Consider the following 26323-nt stretch of genomic DNA (forward strand, 5'->3'; position numbering starts at 1 on the left):
TGGACATTCAATAACTATCACTATTATCATTTATTTATTTATTTATTTATTATTTTTGGCTGCATTGGGTCTTCGTTGCTGTGCGCAGGCTTTCTCTAGTTGTGGCAAGAGGGGGCTACTCTTCGTTGCAGTGCGCAGGCTTCTCATTGCAGCGGCTTCTCTTGTTGCAGAGCACAGGCTGTAGGTGCGCGGGCTTCAGCAGTTGTGGCACACGGGCTCAGTAGTTGTATCACTACTACCGTTGAGAAACTCTTTCTAGAAGCCTGGAGTCCTGGGGATTTGCCTTCATTCCTTTTAAGGTGGGTCTGTGACCTAAACGTCTGTCCTTGTAAAGAAGTAATTCTGGAGATACACACACACACACACACACACACACACACACACACACACACACACACTGGAATCCTACTCAGCCATAAAAAGAATAAAATTTTGGGCTTCCCTGCTGGCGCAGTGGTTGAGAGTCCGCCTGCCAATGCAGGGGACACAGGTTCGTGCCCCGGTCTGGGAGGATCCCACATGTCGTGGAGTGGCTGGACCTGTGAGCCATGGCCGCTGAGCCTGCACGTCCGGAGCCTGTGCTCCACAACGGGAGAGGCCACAACAGTGAGAGGCCCGCGTACCGCAAAAACAAAAAACAAACAAATAAAAAGAATGAAATTTTGCCATTTGCAACAACATGGATGGACTCAGAGGGCATTATGCTAAGTGAAATAAGTCAGAAAAAGACAAATACTATATAACATCACTTACATGTGGAATCTAAAAAATACAGCAAACCAGTAAATGTAACAAAACAAAAGCAGACTCATAGAGAACAAACTAGTGGTTATCAGTGGGGAGAGGGAAGCAGGGGGGGACAAGATAGGGGTAGGGGATTACAAAAAAAAAGAAGTTCCCTTTGTCTGTCCTCTGTCCTTGCTGTAAGTTCACTTTCTTTTCTCTAAGCTTCAAGAAAGATGCCAGACTGAAGGTCTCTTGTGCTCCAGTAGATGTCAGTCTGGCCTTATGGGAGGACCTAGGGAAAACTAAGATACACACAAGGCTGCTTCCAGGAATGAATGAAAAGGGGGGTGGAGTGCCTCTCACAGGCCGTCTAAGAAATAAGGCAGGAAAGAGGAGGCAGCAAGGCTTCGCAGCCACTTCCATCTCAGGAAAGTATATTGTAAATTTGAGATTTTTACAAACACAAACTTTTATTTAACAAACATTAATTGAGAGGTTACTGTGTGCTGGGGACCTTCTTAGGTCCTGGAGATATAGGATTTGTTGATGTAGTTCCTATCCTCTAGGGCTCCCAAGTTACTTTTTTTAAAAATTATTATTATTATTATTATTATGTGTTGAATGAATGAAATGAAATGCATGCATGAGAACAAAAGTGTCTGAGTGTTTGCTTGCAGAAGAGCATCTTGGAAAAATAGCCACACACACACACCCCAGTTTTGTAACAAAGGAAACCCTAAGGATGAACCAAATGATGCGTAGTGACGTTGAGAAGAAAGAGGAAAACAGGCGTAACCCCTGATGTCTGCAGGAGGAAAGTCAGCGTGAAACAGCAGCCACCAGGGAAGGGGAATGAGCCCTGGATCATCACAGCTGAGGCGTGCAATGATGCGTGTGGACCCCACAGCAACATCAAGGAAGTGGAGTCCTTGCAAGGAGCTAGTTCTGGCTCTCAGTGGTTCTCTGCTACTACGAGCATGTGTGATCTTGGATCCTTGGGCCACCCGGGCGGCCACAGGAGCCAGATACCATCAGTAGTCAGTGACTGGTTCCAATTCTGACCCACCACTTGGCTGGTGTGTGGCCTCGTGCCACCAACTCCACCTCCCTAGAGAGCTCCTTGCCTATAAAATGAGGATTTTTACTAGAACCTACCTTATGGAGTTACGTTAGATCATCCCTAGAAAACAACAGACTAGCTGGTATATATTGAGAGTGCAATAAACATTAGCTATTATTGTTTATTGTTATTCTTATTAATTTTTCTAGGACTGTTTCTCCATTCATAGAATGACAGAATAAACCAGCAAATTTACAAAGTCTCTTACCAATGTAAAAAGAGATGATTGTGATTTCATACTTTTGTTTCCATTTATACACTCATGTGGAAGTGTGGAGTACGGGACAAGCTAATTCTCGTCAGCAAGAAGGAAAACAAAGACCATGGACTGGTAAGGAGAGAAGGAAGTGAGTGGATTACCAGCTGGTGATAATAAACAAAAAGATGGTACAGGACCTCCTCCTCGTTCCCCTTCTTCTTTTTTTCCTTTCTTTGGCTGCACCACGTGGCTTGTGGGGTCAACCATGGATCAAACCCGTGTCCCTGGAAATGCGGAGTCCTAACCACTGGGCCACCAGGGAACTCCCCTCATTCTGTTTCAAGCAAGGAAGGCACTAGAAACAGTTTTTCATACCCAATGTAGCTCAGATTGGCTGAAAGAAAATCTGAAAAAAACAGGGGTTCTTTGTCTCACACAGACCGGCTGGTCTGACATGTGCAGACTCGTCTTCCTTAGAGCTCACAGCATTTGTTTCCTTCCCTTTCCTGCTATGAAACACCAGACCTGGGAGCCTCTCTGCTTAACCATGAATGCACCTTCATGTTCCCGAGCCACATGGTCCATGGGTTTCCCAGGCTCAAGAATAAGGGCAAGTATTCTACTTCTTCACATTTCACGGTGGCAGAAACATCCAGAACTTGTAAAATCTGGGCTCCTCTCAGAGTTTTGGCTACATACACATTTTCAAAGTTACGGTAACAGAACCAATGCCCTTCTTCTCTCTTCCTTTCTCCTCCTCACTGGCCTATCCACCCAAGACCCATCCACTCAGGTTGGATCTCAAGACGTGTCACTAGCCACCTTCATAAAGTTTATATTATGAACTGGCCTCTGTGGACCCAGACATTTCAGACTTCAGGAAGAAATGAGTTTAATGTTTAACCCCAAGGGAACAAAGGGAATTTAGAAGATGCTATGGGGTCCCAGGAGGCAAAGAAAGAAAGGCAGAATGACAGGCAAAGGAAAAGAGTTGTCAAATCCCAGATGTAAGGACAGGAGACACTTCGCCAAGTTCCTCACAGAGCACTCCATTATTTTGCTCACTACCTTCGTCAGATGTACAAGGCAAGCAGCAACCTGTGTCTCCACTCCCTGCCTGCAGAAAGCTTGTGCCAACAGAAGCACAAGGTGGTGATCTTTGCTTACGTAATTCCGGCATGAATCCTAAATCTCTAGACTTGGGAAGCTGCCCACTAAAGACAGATGGACAGATGGAATGACGTCTCAGTTAAGGTGTGCTCAGGAAGAGAACTTCCTTTAGAATCAAAACTAAGTCTCCAATATACCCTGAGAGATAGGGTTTGCCAAGGAAGGTGGGGCACAACAATTGATGACTATTGCTTTCTTCATAGGATCTTAAAGTGCCAGAAGGGAATTCTCTGGCAGACCAGTGGTTAGGACTCCAGTGCTTTCACTGCCAGGCCCAGGCTTAATCCCTAGTCAGGGAACTAAGATCCCCGCAGGCCACCAATATACAAACAAACAAACAAACAAAAAACAAAACCAGGAAGGGAGCAAATGCAGAAACAAGGGAGGAGCAGTCAAGCAACAACAGTGCAGCCTTGAGGCAGGGTCCTGGTTCTTCCTCAAGGAATATACATCACAATATCATTGAGTTCTTCTGCAGGAACTAAGGCCCCCACCCAGGTGGTAACTTCAGGCTGAGCCTAAGATTCCTGGAGTACCACCCAGTTATCTCACCACCAACCAACCTGAAGAAAGCCACACACCCTGCAGACCTCACCCAAATTATGCCTATAAAAACTTTTAGCTGAAAACCATTGGGGAGTTCAGGGTTTTAGAGCAGGAACCACCCATCCTCCTTGTATTGGCACTGTTAAAATAAATGCTGCCCTTTCCTTCACCATAACCTGGTGTCAGTAGATTGGCTTTACTGTGCGCAGGAAAGCAAACCTGAGTTTGGTTCAGTAACATATTGTCGGTGATGAAAACATGTATGTACAGACGATATATAAAGGTGATCTGATGGATTCGTGTGGGTCTTTCAAGGTATCAGATAATCAGCATGGTATAGTACTAAAAATGATAAAAATAGCTATCGTTGGTTGTTTTTGGAGTACTTAACTACTTGCCAGGCACTATACCAAGATCTTTAAATGTATTAACTCATTAATCTCCATAAGAGCCTTATGAGATTGTTATTTCTCAAAAATGAGAAACCCAAGGCACAGAGAGATGTACTGAAAAGAGCACTGACCGAGCATTTTGGGGGCCTGAAGTCCAGTCCCAGGTACAAGTAAGTTGACATGAGTTTAGGGAAAACTCTAGCTTCTCCAGAGAGCATTTTCTTTTTTTTTTTTTTTATTTTGCGGTACGCGGGCCTCTCACTGCTGTGGCCTCTCCCGTTGTGGAGCACAGGCTCCGGACGCGCAGGCTCAGCGGCCACAGCTCACGGGCCCAGCCGCTCCGCGGCACGTGGGATCTTCCCGGACCAGAGCACAAACCCGTGTCCCCTGCATCGGCAGGCAGACTCGCAACCACCGCGCCACCAGGGAAGCCCAGAGAGCATTTTCTTTTCCATTTAGTACACAAAACAAGAGAAACATCCAATTACTGGTTATTTAGTATGGATCAGGCACAAGAGTGAGCATTTTACACGCACTATCTCATTTAATTTTCATAGTCAAATGGGGTGGGTACTGGTGTCCTCATTTTACAGACAAGGAAATTGATGCCTCAGAGGTGAGTAACTGGATGTGCTCCTAAGTGCTACAGCTGGAATCTGAATCCAGGCCTGTATGTATCCAGAGCCCTTAACCCTCACAACCTTTCCAGCTTCAGTACCTTTAGACTTGCTTCCTTTACCTGCAGTCCTTCTTTAAGGCTGGTTCAATCCCATCCTTTAGGCATTAACTCAAAACTTCAAGTTTGTAGAAGCTTTTCCTCAAGGCTGTTGCACTGCATAACTCCAGGGGGCGCTGTCCACATGGACCATCATGTGAGAGGTGCCCCACTGGAAATGAGTAATGTGGCAGCTGTTTTCACTAACCACCGCATGAAATCCTGGTCATTCTCTATCACCCCATCTGGTTTCATTTACCTCTTATGACTTACCCCCATCTAAAATGAATTATTTTATTTATATAATTATTTTCTATGTCTCTGTGATGCTGTGATTCATAGTAACACATATTTGGTCTTTGTCACATTCCTGGCACAGAACTCCTAAAACCTTTGGAATTTCCTAAGTGATGAGAGCAATAAAGGTGTCTTGTGTTATGTTAATGAGGTGACTTTCCACACACCCCTAAAGGTGGTTGCCAGAAGAACCAACCATGTGATTACAGGGTTGGAACTTTGAATCCCACCTCCCTGACTTCTGGGGAGGGGAAAGGGACTGGAGGTTGAATTGACTGCCAACGGCCAAAGATTTAATTAATCATGCCAGTGTAACGAAACCTCCATTTAAAAAATCAAAAGGTTGGCTCTTGAAGATGGCGGACTAGAAGGACATGCACTCACTCCCTCTGTCGAGAGGACCAGAATCACAACTAACTGCTGAACAATCATCAACAGGAAGACACTGGAACTCACCAGAAAAGATACCCCACATCCAAAGACAAAGGAGAAGCCACAATGAGATGGTAGGAGGAGCGCAATCACAATAAAATCAAATCCCATGACTGCAGGGTGGGTGACTCACAAACTGGAGAACACGTATACCACAGAAGTCCATCTACTGGATTGAAGGTTCTGAGCCCCACGTCAGGCTTCCCAACTGGGGGTCCGGCAATGGGAGGAGGAATTCTCAGAGAATCAGACTTTGAAGCCTAGCGGGATTTGATTGTAGGACTTTGACAGGACTGGGGGAAACACAGACTCCACTCTTGGAGGGCACACACAAAGTAGTGTGTGCATCGGGACCCAGGGGAATGCGCAGTGACCCCATAGGAGACTGAACCAGACCTACCTGCTAGTGTTGGAGGGTCTCCTGCAGAGGTGGGAGGATGGCTGTGGCTCCCCGTGTGGACAAGGACACTGGCAGTAGATGTTCTGGGAAGTACTCCTTGGCGTGAGCCCTCCCAGAGTCCGCCATTAGTCCCACCAAAGAGCCAGGTAGGCTCCAGTGCTAGGTTGCCTCAAGCCAAACCACCACCAGGGAGGGAACCCAACCCCACCCATCAGCAGACAAGTGGATAAAAGTTTTACTGAGCTCTGCCCACCAGAGCAACACCCAGCTCTACACACCACCAGTTCCTCTCATCAGAAAGCTTGAACATGCCACTTAGATAGCCTCATCCACCAGAGGGCAGACAGCAGAAGTAAGAACTACAACTCTGGAACATGTGGAAGGAAAACCACATTCAAAGAAAGATAGACAAAATGAAAAGGCAGAGGACTTTGTACCAGATGAAGGAACAAGATAAAACCCCAGAAAAACACCTAAATGAAGTGGAGACAGGCAACCTTCCAGAAAAAGAATTCAGAATAATGATAGTGAAGATGATCCAGAACTTCAGAAAAAGAATGGAAGCAAAGATCAAGAAGGTGCAAGAAATGTTTAACAAAGACCTAGAAGAATTAAAGAACAAACAGAGATGAACAATACAATAACTGAAATGAAAAATACACTAGAAGGAATCAATAGCAGAGTAACTGAAGCAGAAGAACGGATAAGTGACCTGGGAGACAGAATGGTGGAATTTACTGCTGTCGAACAGAATAAAGAAAAAAGAATGAAAAGAAATGAAGACAGCCCAAGAGACCTCTGGGACAACATTAAAGGCACCAACATTCACATTATAGGGGTCCCAGAAGGAGAAGAGAGAGAGAAAAGACCCGAGAAAATATTTGAAGAGATTAGAGTTGAAAACTTCCCTAACATGGGAAAGGAAATAGCCACCCAAGTCCAGGAAGTGCAGAGAGTCCCAGGCAGGATAAACCCAAGGAAAAACACTCTGAGACACATAGTAATCAAATTGACAAAAATTAAAGGAAAAGAAAATTTATTGAAAGCAACAAGGGAAAAACGACAAATAACATACAAGGGAACTCCCAGAAGGTTAACAGCTGATTTCTCAGCAGAAACTCTACAAGCCAGAAGGGAGTGGGACGATATATTTAAAGTGATGAAAGGGAAAAACATACAGCCAAGATTACTCTACCCGGCAAGGATCTCATTCAGATTCGACAGAAAAATCAAAAGCTTTACAGACTAGCAAAAGCTAAGAGAATTCAGCACCACAAAACCAGCTCTACAACAAACACTAAAGGAACTTCTCTAAGTGGGAAACACAAGAGAAGAAAAGGACCTACAAAAACAAACCCATAATAATTAAGAAAATGGTAATAGGAACATACATATTGATAATTACCTTAAACGTGAATAGATTAAATGCTCCAACCAAAATACATACGCTTGCTGAATGGATACAAAAAGAAGACCCATATATATGCTGTCTACAAGAGACCCACTTCAGACCTAGGGACACATACAGACTGAAAGTGAAGGACACATACAGACTGAAAGTGAGGGGATGGAAAAAGATATTCCATGCAAATGGAAATCAAAAGAAAGCTGGAGTAGCTATACTCATATCAGACAAAATAGACTTTAAAATAAAGAATGTTGCAAGAGACAAGCAAGGACACTACATAATGATCAAGGGATCAACCCAAGAAAAAGATATAACAATTTTAAATATATATGCACCCAACATATGAGCACCTCAATACATAAGGCAACTGCTAACAGCTATAAAAGAGGAAATCAACAGTAACACAGTAATAGTGGGGGACTTTAACACCTCACTAACACCAATGGACAGATCATCCAGACAGAAAATCAATAAGGAAACACAAGCTTTAAATGACAAAATAGACCAGATATATTTAATTGATATTTATAGGACATTCCATCCAAAAACAGCAGATTACACTTCTTCTCAAGTGCACACGGAACATTCTCCAGGATAGATCACATCTTGGGTCACAAATCAAGCCTTGGTAAATTTAAGAAAGTTGAAATCATATCAAGCATCTTTTCTGACCACAATGCTATGAGATTAGAAATCAGTTACAGGTTTTATAGCAATACAAGCCTACCTTAAGAAACAAGAAAAATCTCAAATAAACCCTCTAACCTTACACCTAAAGGAATTAGAGAAAGAAGAACAAACAAAACCCAAAGTTAGTAGAAGGAAAGAAATCATAAAGAGCAGAGCAGAAATAAATGAGATAGAAACAAAGAAAACAATAGCAAACATTAATAAAACTAAAAGCTGGTTCTTTGAGAAGATAAACAAAATTGATAAACCTTTAGCCAGACTCATCAAAAAAAAGAGGGGGAGGACTCAAATCAATAAAATTAGAAATGAAAAAGGAGAAGTTACAATGGACCACAGAAATACAAAGCATCCTAAGAGACTACTACAAGCAACTCTATGCCAATAAAATGGACAACCTGGAAGAAATGGACAAATTCTTAGAAAGGTATAAACTTCCAAGACTGAAACAGGAAGAAATAGAAAATGTGAACAGATAAATCACAAATAATGAAATTGAAACTGTGATTAAAAATGTTCTACAAACAAAAGTCCAGGACCAGATGGCTTCACAGGTGAATTCTATCAAACATTTAGAGAAGAGCTAACACCCATCCTTCTCAAACTCTTCCAAAAAACGGCAGAGGAATGAACACTCCCAATCTCATCCTACGAGGCCACCATCACACTGATACCAAAACTAGACAAAGATACTACAAAAAAAGAAAATTACAGACCAATGTCACTGATGAATACAGATGCAAAAATCTTCCACAAAATACTAGCAAAGAGAATCCAACAGCACATTAAAAGGATCATACACCATGATCAAGTGGGATTTATCCCAGGGATGCAAGGATTCTTCAATGTACGCAAATCAATCAATGTGATAAACCATATTAACAAGTTGAAGGAGAAAAACCACATGATCATCTCAATAGATGCAGAAAAAGCTTTTGACAAAATTCAACACCGATTTATGATAAAAAAACTCTTCAGAAAGTGGGCATAGAGGGAACCTACCTCAACATAATAAAGTCCATATACAACAAACCCACAGCAAACGTCATTCTCAATGGTGAAAAACTGAAAGTATTTCCTCTAAGATCAGGAGCAAGACAAGGATGTCCACTCACACCACTATTATTCAACATAATTTTACAAGTCCTAGCCATGGCAATCAGAGAAGAAAAAGAAATAAAAGGAATCCAAATTGGTAAAGAAGAAGTAAAACTGTCACTGCAGATGACATTATACTATACATAGAGAATGCTAAAGATGCTACCAGAAAACTACCAGAGCTAATCAATGAATTTGGTAAAGTTGCAGGATACAAAATTAATGCACAGAGATCTCTTGCATTCCTATACACTAATGATGAAAAATCTGAAAGAGAAATTAAGGAAACACTCCCATTTACCATTGCAACAAAAAGAATAAAATACCTCGGAATAAACCTACCTAAGGAGACAAAAGACCTGTATGCAGAAAACTATAAGACAGTGATGAAATAAATTAAAGATGATACAAACAGAGGGAGAGATATACCATGCTCTTGGATTGGAAGAATCAACATTGTAAAAATGACTATACTACCCAAAGCAATCTACAGATTCAATGCAATCGCTATCAAACTACCAATGGCATATTTCACAGAACTAGAACAAAAAATTTCACAATTTGTATGGAAACACAAAAGACCCCAAATAGCCAAAGCAATCTTGAGAAAGAAATGGAGCTGGAGGAATCAGGCTCCCTGACTTCAGACTATACTACAAAGCTACAGTAATCAAGACAGTATGGTACTGCCACAGAAAACAGATCATAGATCAATGGAATAGGATAGAAAGCCCAGAGATAAACCCACACACCTACAGTCAACTAATCTATGACAAAGGAGGCAAGGATACACAATGAAGAAAAGATAGTCTCTTCAATAAGTGGTGCTGGGAAAACTGGACAGCTACATGTAAAAGAATGAAATTAGAACACTCCCTAACACCATACACAAAAATAAACTCAAAATGGATTAGATACCTAAATGTAAGACCGGACACTATAAAACTCTTAGAGGAAAACATAGGCAGAACACTCTATGACATAAATCACAGCAAGATCCTTTTTGACCCACCTCCTAGAGAAATGGAAATAAAAACAAACAAATGGGACCTAATGAAACTTAAAGGCTTTTGCACAGCAAAGGAAACTACAAACAAGACGAAAAGACAACCCTCAGAATGGGAGAAAATATTTGCAAATGAATCTACCGACAAAGGATTAATCTCCAAAATATATAAAGAGCTCATGCCACTCAATATTAAAAAAACAAACAATCCCATCCAAAAATGGGCAGAAGACCTAAATAGACATTTCTCCAAAGAAGATATACAGATGGCCAAGAAGCACATGAAGAGCTGCCCAACATCACTAATTATTAGAGAATGGCAAATCAAAACTACAATGAGGTATCACCTCACACCAGTTAGAATGGGCATCATCAGAAAATGTACAAACAACAAATGTTGGAGAGGGTGTGGAGAAAAAGGAACCCTCTTGCACTGTTGGTGGGAATGTAAATTGATACAGCCACTATGGAGAACAGTATGGAGGTTCCTTAAAAAACTAAAAATAGAATTACCATATAACCCAGCAATCCCACTACTGGGCATATACCCAGAGAAAACCATAATTCAAAAAGACACATGCACCCCAGTGTTCATTGCAGCAGTATTTACAATAGCTAGAACATGGAAGCAACCTAAGTGTCCATCGACAGATGAATGGATAAAGAAGTTGTGGTACACACATACAATGGAATATTACTCAGTTATAAAAAGGAACGAAATTGGGTCATTTGTAGAGACGTGGATGGATCTAGAGACTGTCATACAGAGTGAAGTAAGTCAGAAAGAGAAAAACAAATATCATATATTAACACATATATGTAGCACCTAGAAAAATGGTACAGATGAACCTGTTTGCAGGGCAGAAATAGAGACACAGATGTAGAGAACAAATGTATGGACACCAAGGGGGGAAAACGGTGGGTTTGGTGGTCGTGGTGGGATGAATTGGAAGATCGGGATTGACATATATATACTAATATGTATAAAATAGATAACTAATAAGAACCTGTTGTGTTAAAAAATAAATAAAATTCAAAAATTAAAATAATAAATGAAATAAAATAAATAAAAAGATTGGGGTTGGGAAAGCTTTGGGGTTGTTGAACACATGGAGATTTAGAGAGAGTGGCATGTTCTGAGAGGACATGGAAGCTTCATGCCCTTTCCCCTTACCATTCCCTGTGCATCTCTTCCATCTGTCCATTCCTGAGTTATATCCTTTTATAATAAAGCAGTAATCTAATAAGTAAAATATTTCTCTGCTTTCTGTGTGCCGCTCTAGCAAATTAGTCAAACACAAGGAAAGGGTCATGAGAACCTCTGATCCATTCAATCAGAAGCACAGGTGATAACCTGGGCTTGCAATTGGCAGCTGAAGTGAAGGGGAGGGGCAGTCTTGTAGGTCTGAACCCTTAAAATGTTGAATCTAATGCTGTATCCAGGTAGATAGTGTCAGAATTAGGTTGAATTATAGGACACCTTGTTGGTGTTGGAGCATCGCTTGATGGTGCTGGAGGAACCCCCCACAATGGAACTGGGTGCAGAACTTCTTTTAGTCCCCCAAGAATATATAAACTTCATAAGGACTGGGACCTTTCTTATTTACTGCTGTTTGGGAAAGATTTAGTTACAGGCCCATAGTAGGTGCTTAATAAATTCTTTGTTGGGTGTTTTTGAAGATGTTACATGGCTTCCAGTAATCCTTGTCTCATCAAAATCATAGAGTTGTTGTAGGGTAAAAGGTTTCAAAGACATCCTGTGCGTAAAGAAGACATTGATATACTAAGTTAGGATCACAAACGACTTCTTACATTTTTTGTGCTTTAAACTTTATGAACTTTGCAGCAAATGAGAATTCTCAATATCATTGACCTAATAAACATTTGACAAAAATTAAGAAGTTTCAGAATATAGGTGTTGGATAAGATACTGATCAACATATATCACTTTTATATTTCAGATGGGCAACTACATTGGTTCAACCACTTTGCAAACTAGTTACATGTGATCTTGTAGAGTCAGTATTCACATTTCCTATGACTCAGAAATTCTTGTGGATACCGAAGAGAAACTCCTACACTTGTACCCAGGAGATGATATCAGAATATTCATAGTAATCCTACTTATGACAACAACAATGGAAACAACCCAAATGCCCATTGTCAAGAAAACAGACAAAATTTGTGCTCTGGAAATTTATGAAGCTGTAAAAAATGAATTAATTATAACTACATATAAAAATCTAGAAGAATCTTAGTAATATAATCTTGAATGAAAACAAGCAAGTCCCAGAAGTTTATATAAAACTTGATGTTCTTTTAATAAAGTTCGTTTTTTAAAAAACCTAAACAATGATTAAGAACAAAAAGAACAGTGGGGAACTCCCTGGCAGTCCAGTGGTTAAGACTCAGCGTTTTCACTGCTGCACAGCCAAAAAAAAAAAAAAAAAAGAACAAGAGAATGAATGGTAAACTCAACATTTGCCATTGTGCTTTCCTTGGGTAAGGGAAAGTGAGGGACAGGATTGGGAAGGAGACAACAGTTTAAATATAAGTTGTTGTCAGTGTTCTGGTCCTGGGGTTGGATGGTGGTTTGTGGTATTAAAACACCCGTATCAACCCAGGATTTCATGTTCCCACCTCTCCATGGAGAGAAGTCTTCTAGGAGACAGGCCTAGAGGTGACTCTTGAAGGATGAGCTGAATCCAGGGTCCAGTCTACTCAGTTTTATACTTCCAGGGCCTACATATACTGTCCAGCAAAACACAGGTCCTCAGTGAGGTTTCTTGAATGAATGAAAGAGCAAGTGAATAAATGAGAGAAAAATGTAAAGTCCTTTTGCTTAATATTGCGTGTAGTCTGAATAACCACTCATCTCCATACTTCTACCCTACACATACTGAATTGTGTAACTGATTTCCTAATTAGTTGAAAAAAAAACAAAAAGCAAAAAAATAGCATTCTTTCAAAATAGTAAACAACGACATAGCATATTTCCATATAGACTATTCCATAACACACATCAGTAACTGTGTAGTGAGGAAATGATTCCAAATCAAATACACTACAGAAAAAGCTTTTTAATGCACTTTTTTTTTTCCAGGCAAAAGAGCTTCAGAAAACATCCATCATTAAGTAGTTTTACAAATGGCACTTTTGGCTACATTAGAGAATTAGATATGAGTCCCATGTGTTTTCTCTGATGGGTTAGTAGTAGATCAGCTTTACAATGCAACCCTTTCTTAGGATAAAAAAAATGACTAATTTGTTCTAAAAGACAGAAAAAGCTAGAACCCTAAAGTCATTGTTTTAAAAATTTAACATTTATTTCATGCTATAGCGTCTATTTTCATATTATAATTTTAAGTATTTTGCTATAATTTTTAAGAAATGGAGAAAATAAATTTCAACCTAATTTAAAAATAAACATATATATTAAGTACATATATTAATGCATTTGACAATACCATATGCTAACTTTGATGATGAACTTCCTTTTGGTACACTGCAGATTTGTCCTTTTGGTATTGAACTGAGGACAAACATATTACACCTGAAATTCTGCCTTAAATGAGTAAAACCATGGTCAATGACACCAATAGACTCCAACCAATTTGCAAAACTGAAATGTTCTAGAGTTATTCTGATCATGTATAACCAAAATGAAACAGGATTAATATTCAATGGGAGAGAATAGTCAACATCATTCAAGTAGATCTTAAAAGCAGATTATTTTCACAACATATTTGAAAGTAATGAGTATTTGGAAACGTGAGACTCAATTCTGGCCCGAAAGCAATGATTTTTAAATTATTAATTGCTACCACTCCAATGCATTCACCTTTTATAAGGTAGTGTGAAGCTGACAGTATCTAATCTACTCAAACATGGATATCTTCTTCATGTTACCCACCATTTCTCAACTAGAAATGTATCAATTTATACAATTATTTATCAGATATTAATAAGAACACATCAAATAACAGAACCAACCCAAAAGGCAGCTGCATTTTTCTCTCTACAGCAGAATTAACCAACATGGCTTTCAAATCCTATGCTAAAGAATTAACGAAAAATGATTTCTGTCTCTATCACAAAAACACAGACACATTACACAAACACCTGAAAACCCAAAAGTGTTTTCTCTAGGAACAAAGTAAGCCATTTCAGGGATTCTCCATGAGTGAACTCTCACACACAGTACACCAATACACACAGACACACACATACATAGGAAATAAAAGCTCTTAGAAATACTGCTTACTGTTAATTTAGAATCATTCTTGGTGTTACATTTAGGAATGGAGTTTCTAAATTTTAAAGCCGTTCAACTGTCAAAATATCACATAAAATATTTATTTTTTAATGATAGGATTTAACAACTCAAGGCCTGAGTTAATTAAAGTATGTATCCTTCACCTGCACAGGTACATGGCACAGCTGCATTTTATGAATAACCCAAAGCCAAAGGCCTGTCTTCACGGCATCACCCTCCCCTGCAGGAGGCTATATAAGGACATAGGATTGGAGGGCGGGAGGCTGGTGTTTGGCCCAGGCTCTGGCCCCAACAAGCCTCATGAGTATGGGCACGCCACCTGACCGCTCCACACCTCAGCAAAATGCAAAGAATAGAAACCATGCTCCTCTCTGTGGCTCCATGCAGCACTATTATTTCAGGATTTTTCTGACTCTAGTTTTCATTAGGCGTGGGGCTTTACTCACAACTGTTGTACTTCTACGCAGTGGTTGGTCAGTAATTTACATCTGGATAGCTGAAGCCTTTCAGTAACTAGGTAAGTTTTTGGTCCTTTATTCAAAAAAATAGTGAGTACCTAGTCTTAGTGGGTTTAAAAATGGCCAGATTCTTTGCAGCTCCTCCCATCAAAAGGAAGTCTGTTTCCCAGCCTCTTGATTCTGGGCTAGCTTTGTGACTTGCTTTGGCCAACAAAATGCTGTGGAGGCGACACTGTGTGACTTCCAAGCAAGTCCACAAAAGGTCTTGCAGTTTCCATGCTCCCCCTTTGATCTCATGAGGCCTAACGAGAAAGCCTGAGCTAGCTATGGGGAAAGGCCACGTGAAGTGAACTGAGGCACCCCAGCCAACAGCGAGATACATGCACAAAGCCATCCACAATCAGCCAGCCCCGCAATCGACACGCTCCCTGACCACAGACGTTTGTTTGAACCCAACGCGTACCACATCAAGCTGGGGCTGGTCATCCTAGGTGAGCTTTGCCCAAAAGGCCAACCCACAGGATCACGAGCAAATAAGTAGGGTTATAAGGTATGCTTTGGGTTGATTCGCTAGACAGCAATGGATAGCGGACATACTGCTCTGTGTTAGGAACTGTGAAGGGACTACCTGGGCAGCAAGACACAGTTCCTGTTCTGCAGATGCTTAGAGTGTAGTCAGGGAGACAGACGTGTAATGGGACAATTTCAAAGGAAATGTCATCAGTGCTCTCATCACAAGAGAGTGGTGTATAGGGGTCCATGGGAATTTAGAGAAGGGCATCAATCCCAGAACTAGATTGCTGGCAAAGATTTCTCAGAGGTACTAGCTAAGAATATCTAAGCGGAATTAATAAGACAGATTTTTCCAGGCAAAGAAGGAGAGAGAATAATATTCTAGGGAGGAGAAACTGCACGGGCAAAGGCTGCAGGGAGCTAGACCGGGGCCCTTTTGGGACTGGAGCTTTCACTTTAACTACAGGGTGAGGATGCCAGGGGTGGGCTGGGACTATAGCTAAGGTGAAGCTCTCTTGGCCTTAAATAGAACTCTCTGGCATTTGCACTTTAAGGGTGATGGGAGTCAAAGGAGGAATCAGTTCCATCCTCCCTTCCTGCTTTTATTCCCTTCCTCCCTCCCTCCCTCCCTCCCTTCCTTCCTTCCTTCTTCCTCCCTCCCTCCTTCCCTCCCTCCCTCTTTCCCTCCCTCCCTCCCTCCCTCTTTCCCTCCCTCCCTCCCTCCTTCGCTCCCTCTCTTCCATCCTCCCTTCCTTCCTTCTTCCTTCCTTCTTCCTTCCCTCCCTCCCTCCTTCCCTCCCTCTTTCCCTCCCTCCATCCCTTCATCCATCCTTCCTTCTTCCTTCTTCCTTCCTTCCCTCTCTCCCTCCTTCCCTCCTTCCTTCACCTTAGTGTTCATTTGAGCAAGATATCAATGCCACTCTCTGAATCAAAGAAATTTCACAGGCAGGAGGCTGTGTGAAGTCAATAAAGGCAGATGCCTCTCTGGTGCTTAGACTGGCTGAAGGGAAGTGGTATTATGCCAAGGTCCAAGACAACGGGCATTGGGACATGCATAAAAAGGACGGGTAGCAGCAAGAAGATGCCACACCCAAAAGGCATTCCTCCTTCTTTTAGCAGTTAATGAATACATGCAGACAGGAGGCATTTAGGACTTTTTTTTTTTGCGGTACACGGACCTCTCACTGTTGTGGCCTCTCCCGCTGCAGAGCACAGGCTCCAGAGCGGCCATGGCTCATGGGCCCAGCCGCTCCACGGCATGTGGGACCTTCCCGGACCAGGGCACGAACCCGTGTCCCCTGCATCGGCAGGCAGACTCTCAACCACTGCGCCACCAGGGAAGCCCTAGGACTTATCTTTTAAAGATGTTATACATTTTTTTAAAGCCTAATGGTAAGGCTTCCCACTTACTAGCTGTGTGGCCTTGGGTATATGACTAACCTTTTTATGAGTCCATTTCCTAAGTTGTAAAATGGAGATGACGACAACACTGACCTCACAGGTCAGTAAGGATAGGCAATGTATAGTTTTAGCACAGCACTGGGTACAGGATAAGCCCTCAACGGAAGGTCCCTAAATGCGGAAAGGCTGGGGAATGTAGGAGAGGGAGTAACATGGGCTTTAGCATTAGATAAACTCGTGTTTGAATCCAGGCTCTATCACTTAGTAGTTCTTGCAACTGTGTGAACTTGAGACCATTTTAAAACTTGCTCAGGCTTAGTTTTCAAGTCTGAAAAATGGGGGGCATAATACCAACCCTGCTGGGTTGTGATGAGTATTAAAAGAGAGCACGTACGTAAAGTGCCAGAGCACACAGCCCGGCACATAGTTTAAACGCACATACACACGGAGACGATAATATTTCTCAAATGTAGATCGACAGTATTAATGTTAGCCATCCTATATTACTTCAAAGTCCTATTCTCTGACTAAAGCTACAGACCAGAAAAGTTGGACTACCAGAAACATATATATGTGGTATCTTTAACACGGTATGTCCATTCCACCAGTACCATTACATTATGATAACCTATCACCCAAAAATGGCCAAGGTACAACATTCATATTTTGTTACTACACGATAAGAAAGTAACCTTGTCGTTCAGAATGTATTATATGAAAATAAGAGGAATTGAGCATTCCCTGATTCCCTAATTTGGCACGTTGAGGAGCTTCCTCTATACACCAAGCCCCAAAATGCATTCTCTTTGAGACCAAAAAAAGAAACACGCGTATATACAAGTGAGCTGAAGAGTTACAACACAAGAAGTTGCTTTTGGTGAAAAATAACCTTGCCAAATAAGCAACATGTCATGCCCTTAGAATATGTCACACTAGAAAGCTAGTGAAAATTCAGGCCAATAAGGCAATTTAGTTTCAAGTTTTATCATATATGGGCCAAGTTCTAGAATATTTCACTTAAAAAGGGACAACTTCAAAGTGAAATCTTGCCAGAGGTGTGATTTTGAATTATGTGTGTATATACAAACTTGTCTGTTTCGACATTCAACATATTCAGGATTATTTCTAGAAAGCTGCTGTTGCTGACTGATAGAACAAAATGATGTAGGCTCAGAAAGAGAAAACAGAGCACATAGTTTTAAGTAGTTATCTCCCTATCTACCCCAACCATACCATTATAAGGTTTTTGGTTTTTGACCAACGCCATAACTGAAAACACATGTTAAGTGAAAAGTTGACACTAAAGGCAGGAATTAAGTCAAAAATTTGATGGCTTTTAAGCACTGAATGATTTAGAACCTTCAAAATGCTAATTAACAAGTACTATTCCTTTGGATGTCGTTTTAATTTGAAATTTGGTGAAATCTAGATCCTCTAATAAACAGTTCCATGCTCATTTGTTGACGGTACAACTTAAAGTCTGTAAAAACTACTTTATTGACTCCTGTGAAGGGGATTTTAGCACATCGCTGTTTTGGCAAGAGAAGCATTTCAACAACTTTCTGCAAACTAAGATATAAAGCAATGGATGAGAACTGCAAATGGAAATTGAGTAAGGCAATGCTACTATGTAAAAAAAAATTCTGTTTCTCAAACTTTTTCTACACTGACGTAAGTCTTTTTTTGTTGTTTTTTTTAAAAAAGATGTATTACCCGGTTCTTCCACATTCAACAGGGAAACAGTGTGTGAAACTCAAATTAAGATGTGTATGTACGGAGAAAAGATCTGTATGTCCAAAACCATCCAGGTATACAGAAGTCTTGTCATTGCAGAGCTTTGTGTTGTTCTGCCTTTGATCCTCCGCAGGCCACGGGATGGGCTGGGAGGGCTACCCTCTCAGCACTCTAACTCCTCCATGACCTCCATCACAATCGTCCGTGGGCCCGTCAGAATCAGGTTGCTCACCGTCCGGTAGTCAACGTGCAGTACGTTAAGCCCATTTACAGAGACGACGAACTGACAGACCTAAAGGAAGGACAAAGAAAAAGCATCTCTTGAATTCCCTAGCGGTCCAGTGGTTAGGACTCCCCGCTTCCATCAGCAGCAACATGGAAGGACCTAGAGATTCTCCTACTGAGTGAAGTAAGTCAGACAGAGGAAGACAAGTATCACGAGATATCGCTTACATGTGGAATCTAAGGAAAAGGGCCTACTGTATGGCACAGAGAACTCTACTCAGTACTCTGTAATGACCTATACGGGGGAAAGAATCTAAAAAAAGAGTTGATATATGTATATGTATAACTGATTCACTTTGCTGTACAGCAGAAACTAACACAACATTCTAAATCAACTAGACTCCAATAAAAAAAAAAAAAAAAACTATGCACATTGAAAGAAAAAAAAAGCATCTTAGAGCTCCCGGTTTTTCACAGACCTAGAATAAAGACATTGTGTATCTTTAACAGGTAACTTCCTACATTGGTACCCAACTGTACCCAGCCAGCAACTGCAATTTAACAATTTCCAAGAAACTATCCTTTTCCTGGAAGGCGGTATAATAGAAAAAGCATTTGGTTTAGCGTTTTACCAACTTGGGTTTAAATCCTAACTCAGCAACTTACTAGCTTAAGCTAGGTATTTAAATTCCTGAGCTTCAGTTCCCTCAGCTCTAAAATAGGGGTGATTAATAATCATAATATCTACCTTCTAAGATTGTTGTAAGAATTAAATGAGGTCAAGGACGTAAAGCTTCTACTCCAGTGCTCTGAACCTATGGGGTACTCAATACTTTTTCATAATCACAGTGTTTGTGGCTGTTACTATTCATTTGGACTCAGTTTACAGCGAGATTCTATGTCCTCGTGTTCCCCAAACAGTCTTCTTTTATACCTATTATTCCTGCATGATTATTAATAGTTTCTCCTTTCACCTGCCATGGTGTCCCAGTTGAGATGATAAATTTCACCCATTTCCCTATTTCCCATCCTTACGAAAATGGATGAGGCCAACAAAGGTCAGCTTTTAAACTAAGTATTAGTTTACCTATGATAGGACAGATAATTACAATAAAAAAATTTTAAAAGCACTATTCAGTAATGAGCGGCCACTTTGGATGTGTCATACTGAACATAATACTGATCACAGCTACTGCCTCAAACGGAGGGGCTTCTCTTGAGGTTGGTGGTGGCATCAGATGCTGGGTACTTTCCATTTAGCTGACACAGATTAACAGATGGTATATCTGTTGTGTGTCTGAACAGTGCACACTGGACAGGAATGATTTGTTTATATCTCTCAAATAGAAAAATGGACAGATCTCCAGCTGTCGGTGATAAGTACTTCTAATCAGCAAAACAGAATCAAACAGAATATAAATCTATAAGGTGCTTGGCATATAGTAGGCACTGGTGGTGAGCTGAATGATACCCCCAACCCCCAAAGAGTTCCATGTCCTAATCCCCAGAACCTGTGAATATATTAGTTGACATGGCGACAAGGAATTAAAGTTGCAAATGGAACTGGACTGCTAATCAGCTGATTTTAACATAGGGATTATCCAGGTGGGCCCAATGTAATCACAAGGGTACTTATAAGAAGGAGACAAAAAGTCAAAGGCAGAGGGGCTTCCCTGGTGGCACAGTGGTTGAGAGTCTGCCTGCCGATGCAGGGGACACAGGTTCGTGCCCCAGTCCGGGAGGATCCCACATGCCGCGGAGCGGCTGGGCCCGTGAGCCATGGCCGCTGAGCCTGCACGTCCGGAGCCTGTGCTCCGCAACGGGAGAGGCCACAACAGTGTGAGGCCCGCGTACCGCAAAAAAAAAAAAAAAAAAAGTCAAAGGCAGAATTAGGAGATGTGACCAGAGAAGCAAGACTGATATGAGGAAGGGGCTAGGAGCTGAGGGATGCAGGTGGCCTCTAGAAGTTGAAAAAGGTAAGGAAAGGGATTCTCCCCTCAGAACCTACAGAAGGAATGCAGACCTACTGATACCTTTATTTTAGACCTTTTACTCCAGAACTATAAGATAATAAATTTACATTGTTTTAAGTTACCAAGTTTGTTAATTTGTTACAGCAGCAATAGGAGATGAATAAAATAATCAATACATATTCATTGTTGAATGAACTGAATGAATAATGTATTAAGCAAAAAAGCACAATTAGGATTGAGCCTGAAGGATTTCTGGCTCCTTATAAATTATTTCTTCATTGATTGGGAAAATAAGAAAATAAAAAGAGGGACTTCTCTGATGGCACAGTGGTTAAGAATCCACCTGCCAATGCAGGAGACATGATCCCTGGCCCGGGAAGATCCCACATGCTGCAGAGCAACTGAGCCCATGTGCCACAACTACTGAGCCTGTGCTCGAGAGCCTGTAAGCCACAACTACTGAGCCCACGTGCTGCAACTACTGAAGCCCATGCACCTAGAGCCCATGCTCCACAACAAGAGAAGCCACCACAATGAGAAGCCTGCGCACCGCAACGAAGAGTAGCCCCCACTCGCCACAGCTAGAGAAAGCCCATGGGCAGCAACGAAGACCCAACACAGCCAAAAATTTAATTAATTAATTAATTAAAGAAAAAAAGGAAAAAAGACAAAAGGGAAGGGACAGAAGTTGGAGAGAGGGGGAGGAAAGGAGATGGCTGAGGTTGATTAAGTTAATGAAGTTGTTTTCATGGCTGTTAGCTTCCAGCTCTAACCCACCCCCTTCCTTGAGGAAACATAAGCTGCAGCTGTGAAGAAGTGTTATCGTTATCTTATAGGAAACCACCAGAAAAGAAAAACAAGAACCCACCAGAACTGGTTAGAACCAGCCAAATCCAAGATGGCAGAAGACCTGACCTTCAGGAGACCCTGAACCTCATTATACGCTCATTGTAATATGTTAGCATGCTAAATGACACACCCACCAATACCATGACAGTTGACAATTGCCATGATAACAACCAGAGGAATCCATATTAGGACTGAAAAGGGATGTTGCCCCAGTTCTGAGCAAACTACACGCCTGTTCTCGGAGAAGTAATGAATTCCCTCCCCCTAACCCCTCCCCTCTATATCAGAGGTATCCCAGCCCAAGTCTGGTGAGAAGGTGATTTGCAAACTAAGTTCCCGATTCTCCATTCTCTGGCCTCCGAATAAAGCTTGTGCTGTTTCTGTCTCAGCGTCGGTTTTGTTATTGGCTGTGGAATCCAAACGGACAAAGAACCTTCCCCACAGAGACATGGGGTTCTGGCCAGGGCCAGGGCCCAAGTGGGGGTCCGTCCGACCAATTCGGTAACAATGTGTCCCATATCTGTTGTTCTCATTATCATACTTCTTTAAGTGTAATGTCTTAAGAATTAAGGTGCACACCTGCTCCCAATTATTTATTAATAAATTTAGTGTTGACAACACAAAGAATGTGAAAATACTAAAACACTTGAAAATCACTGTTTCCTTTTATTGTTTTCTGAGTGGGTAATATCCACAGAAACTCAGACACGGTATTAAGAAATATAACAAATATGAAACAGAAATTACATGTTATATTTAAAATGTAAGTATGAAATAAAATACATAAAATACTGTATTAAGTTTAAAGATATCTATACCTATTACTTAGATAAACCAAAAGTGGAACGTATTAAAAGGGCAGCTGTGTATCTGTGGAAAAGACGAAGGATTTGGAATCAAATGATATGTATTTAAGTCCTAGGCTCCTTGGCTGGATGATCTTTTTTTTGGCCGCATAGCTTGTGGGCATCTTAGTTCCCCGACTAGGAATGGAACCCAGGCCCTCGGCAGTGACAGCGAGGAGTCCTAATCACTGGACTGCCAGGGAATTCCCTGAATGATCTTAATAAAGTCATTTGCCTCTATGCCTCAATGACATCATCTACAAAAGAGAGTTAGGTAAAAATGCTTAGCCTCACAGGTTCAAATTAATGAATTGAAAACCTTTGTGCAGATACCAAGCCCTACACCAACACTAGCTTCAACGAACTTCTTTCCCTTTAAAAATACCCACTTTTTTCAAGGTCACACGCAAAACAAAATGGAAAGTGCACAGTGGCAAGCACAGTGGTTATTTACTCAATAAACACTCGCTGTTGTCATAAGCCTCAGTATTTTCCACTCCCCAACTTATAAAATACTATGGTGTCGTTCTACATAAGCAGACCGACCTCTGTTTTTCTTTTCGTTTCCACAAATCTGTCACCATGAATTGAGGGCACTTTTTTTTTTTTCGTCAGAGCACATCTTGTACAGAATCAGCAGTTCTCAACCATGGTTGAAGTCATAGTAAGAATCAAGGTCACACATCCTGAAACAGGCTACAAGTATAATTTGCAGGACAATTCAGCACGAATTCAATGTAGACATTTGCTGGAGTTTTGTGTTTTCTACTCCAGCATGCTCTTGAGCCAAAGAATGAGAGGAATTCCACCCCCACCTAACCCAGCGTGTTGACTTTAGACCCGGGTCCTTCTTTTCTCCAAAGTGATGAACAGCCTTTCTGTGTTGCCCAAGGCGAGTGCAGAAGTTACACTCTAGCTAACCCTTCATAGGCTCCCAAAGATGAGACATGTCTCTGCATCACTCAGGGATCACCTGCAGCATTTAGTCTCGACCAGAATTGTATTCTCTCTCTCCCCCATAGTGTTGGTTTCAATTGACCAACATTTAAAAATTAGACAATTTTCACATAAAAATCTAGATTCTGGCTTCTCTGGAACAATCTGAAGAGCTAACAATACCAGGCCTGGATGGCCACTTGGCAGTGATTCCATAGGGGCTGCCCCTTCTAGATGGACACACGTTCTCTCGTTTGCTGTGGTCCTCACTTCCTGTTTTTCTCACACCTAGCTGAGAGACATTTGAGTCTGTGATCCCTGATCTGGGGCCACCAGAGAGAGAGCTTAAGAGAGGAAGGCTTGGTGCTTCAAAACTGATGGGCCCCAAATGTTTAACAGCTGATGAAAGGGGAAATAAAATGTGGTATATCCATACAATGGAATATTATTCAGCAATAAAATGGAACCAACTACATGTTACGACATGGCTGAACCTGGAAAACATTCTGCTAAGCGAAAGAAGCCAGTCCCAGCTCTGACTCAGCCAGGCGATCACAAGGTAAACAACAGATACAACCGTTCTGTTTTTCACTTTCAATACAGTATTCCATAAATTATAAGAGACAGTCAACACTCTAGTACAAAACAGGATTTGTGTTAGATGATTTTGCCCAGCTGTAGGCTAATATAAGTGTTCTGAGCATGTTTAAAATAAGATAGACTAAGCTATGATGTTCCCTAGGTTAAGTGTATTAAATGCATTTTTGACTTACAGATATTTTCAATTTACAATGGGTTTATCAGGATGGAACCCCATCATAGGTCATCTAGTTCTCTAGACATGCCATTGAGTCTCTTACATTCTTGATATCCTTCTAATCAATTTCTTTTTCTTTCTTTCTTTTTTTTTTTTAATGATAGCTGGTTTCTGTCATTGGCAACCCATGCTCATCAATAAAATCCTTAAGAACAAACTGAATATCAGAGAGGTTAAGTTATTTGCTCAAGGGCACACAACTAAGTGCCTCATCTGGAATTTGAACTCCATGACTCTACAGCCTGACATAAATACAAATTTATAAAGTACAACATGCAAGTTCTGACGAATGCAGAGAACAGTGGAAAACAAGTGTTTTCTCTCTTGGCCTTAACTGTTAATTAAACAGTCTGGGTTTGCTCAAATACCTTGTGATGTTGATGTTAAGGCTCTTCCAACTTCATGAAGAAGGATTTTACTCATTTAAGGTTGGGCTGCTTTTTGTGTCACTTAAAATCCTCAACAATATGTAAATTTGGACATTTATTTCAAATTTTTTTCCTTGAATGAGGCAAGAAAAAAAAAAAGGTCTTTCAAACACTTATCATGCTTATATTCAAGGTAGTAATTTTAGAGTCAGGCTGTTGGAAAGACGTCATCTCTCCCTAAGTGGTCCCAACAACTGCTGTGGTTCCAGCAGTTCCAATATCCTGTTACTAAAAATGTGCAAAATGATCTAGAAATGCAGGTATTACTATGTAATGTATTCAGTTTTAATGGACTTTGAATTAGCATCTATGGTACACTATGTTCTGAAAGTCAACACACAAGCAACAACAGGAAGCACACGGCCTGGGGGAAAATTATTTCTCTACTATATTAAAAAGCACAAACACACAGAACATGTGATGACCTCTGAATAGACCTACCTTAGATACCTATTACCTCCTATCTGGGGTGGGGGACTTAGGTGCCACCCAGAGGGGGTAATGAGAATTCGAGTGAGGCTGTGATGCTTTTCTTCTGCTTATAATTATCTTTCTCAGATTTGTTTTCAAAGATTTGAATGCAATTCCCTCATGTCCCCAGTTCATTGAAAAGAGCTGTCATGAGCTCCTATAGCTGCTCTGAACTCCTCTCCTACAAAAAGGAGGGTACCTTCACTTTAGAAAGAAGAGATGTAGAGGACATTATCCTTAATGAAAGGGAAGAACCAAGCCTTCATAAGTCATGGGTAAGTGATGTCTCTGAGCATCCGGGCAGTGAAGAAAAGGCCTAAAAGTAGGTCCAATAAGAGTTAACAAGAAGAGGGAGTCAGGACTCATACGTTTCAGGGTGTGATCACGTTGGGATAAACACCTAGGCTGAACTCCAGGCTTCTTCCTGATAAGGAGCCAGAGCGACTAAATAATCTTGCCTCTAATTCCTCTCCCTGAGCCAGTGCTGGCAGATGTACACTAACCCTCTGAACAGATTGAGCGCCTGTGGGATGATGCAATTGCACATGAGTTCTTGTATGGCTGGAGTTCCATCACAACCATTTGATTATTTCAAACAAAGTGGGAGTGAGATTGAGGAGAAACACACCTATGATTACCTAAGTGTCTTCTCACTGCCATGGAGATCTGTATTCACTAAGTCACTTGCATCCCTGAAATGGCTGCATTCATGTGAAAGCTACTCTAGCTTTTCTCTATTTTTTTTTTTTTTTCTTTCTGATCTTGAAGGAGAAAGAAGGATTGGAAGGTAAGGCTGCTTCAGGCTTTCCCTGAAAACAATAAAACATTTAGCAAGACAGAGACCGAGGCAGATAAAATTTCAGAGACAGAAAGAGTCATAAGGAGAAAAAAGATAGACCCAGACAGATACAGAAAATAATCAGGAAGGTCTGAGTCCTGGTGAGTAGGAGACAGAAGCTTGTCCAATCAAATGATACAGAAAGCAGAACCAAGATATTAAGGGCAAGTTAATACTTAATCAATTCTTAATCAAGTAGAACCCTCAGATGTATTCTAGAGATCACCCTAATCGAGCTCCCACTAAAAGTAGAACTCTCCTCTACAAATCCCTGCCGGGCAACCAACCTATCTTACTTGAATGCTACATATGACAAGAAATGCACTAATTAATGAGGAAGCTTATTTTGAGCCAGTTACATGT

The 26323-nt window shown here is 41.1% G+C and overlaps 1 protein-coding gene across 6 annotated transcripts in view; it reads right to left on the minus strand.

Moving 5' to 3' along the window:
- Positions 1 to 26323, minus strand: part of DEPTOR (DEP domain containing MTOR interacting protein) — a gene marked incomplete at its 3' end in the record, with an annotated part of 188702 nt that overhangs the window by 27930 nt on the left and 134449 nt on the right. For 2 of the 6 annotated variants that reach the window (XM_082674904.1, XM_082674900.1), the window contains one exon: positions 16158 to 18870. The exons of 3 other annotated variants lie outside the window; for them this stretch is intronic. In XM_082674904.1, the coding sequence (XP_082531030.1) occupies positions 18742 to 18870 (129 nt within the window). Of the gene's footprint in view, positions 1 to 12472; positions 12982 to 16157; positions 18871 to 26323 lie in introns of those variants that run through there. One more of the 6 variants, XM_082674903.1, reaches the window with a different exon arrangement.

The sequence above is a fragment of the Grampus griseus genome (assembly GCF_964374135.1).
Source record: "Grampus griseus genome assembly, chromosome: 17".
NCBI lineage: Eukaryota > Metazoa > Chordata > Mammalia > Artiodactyla > Delphinidae > Grampus > Grampus griseus.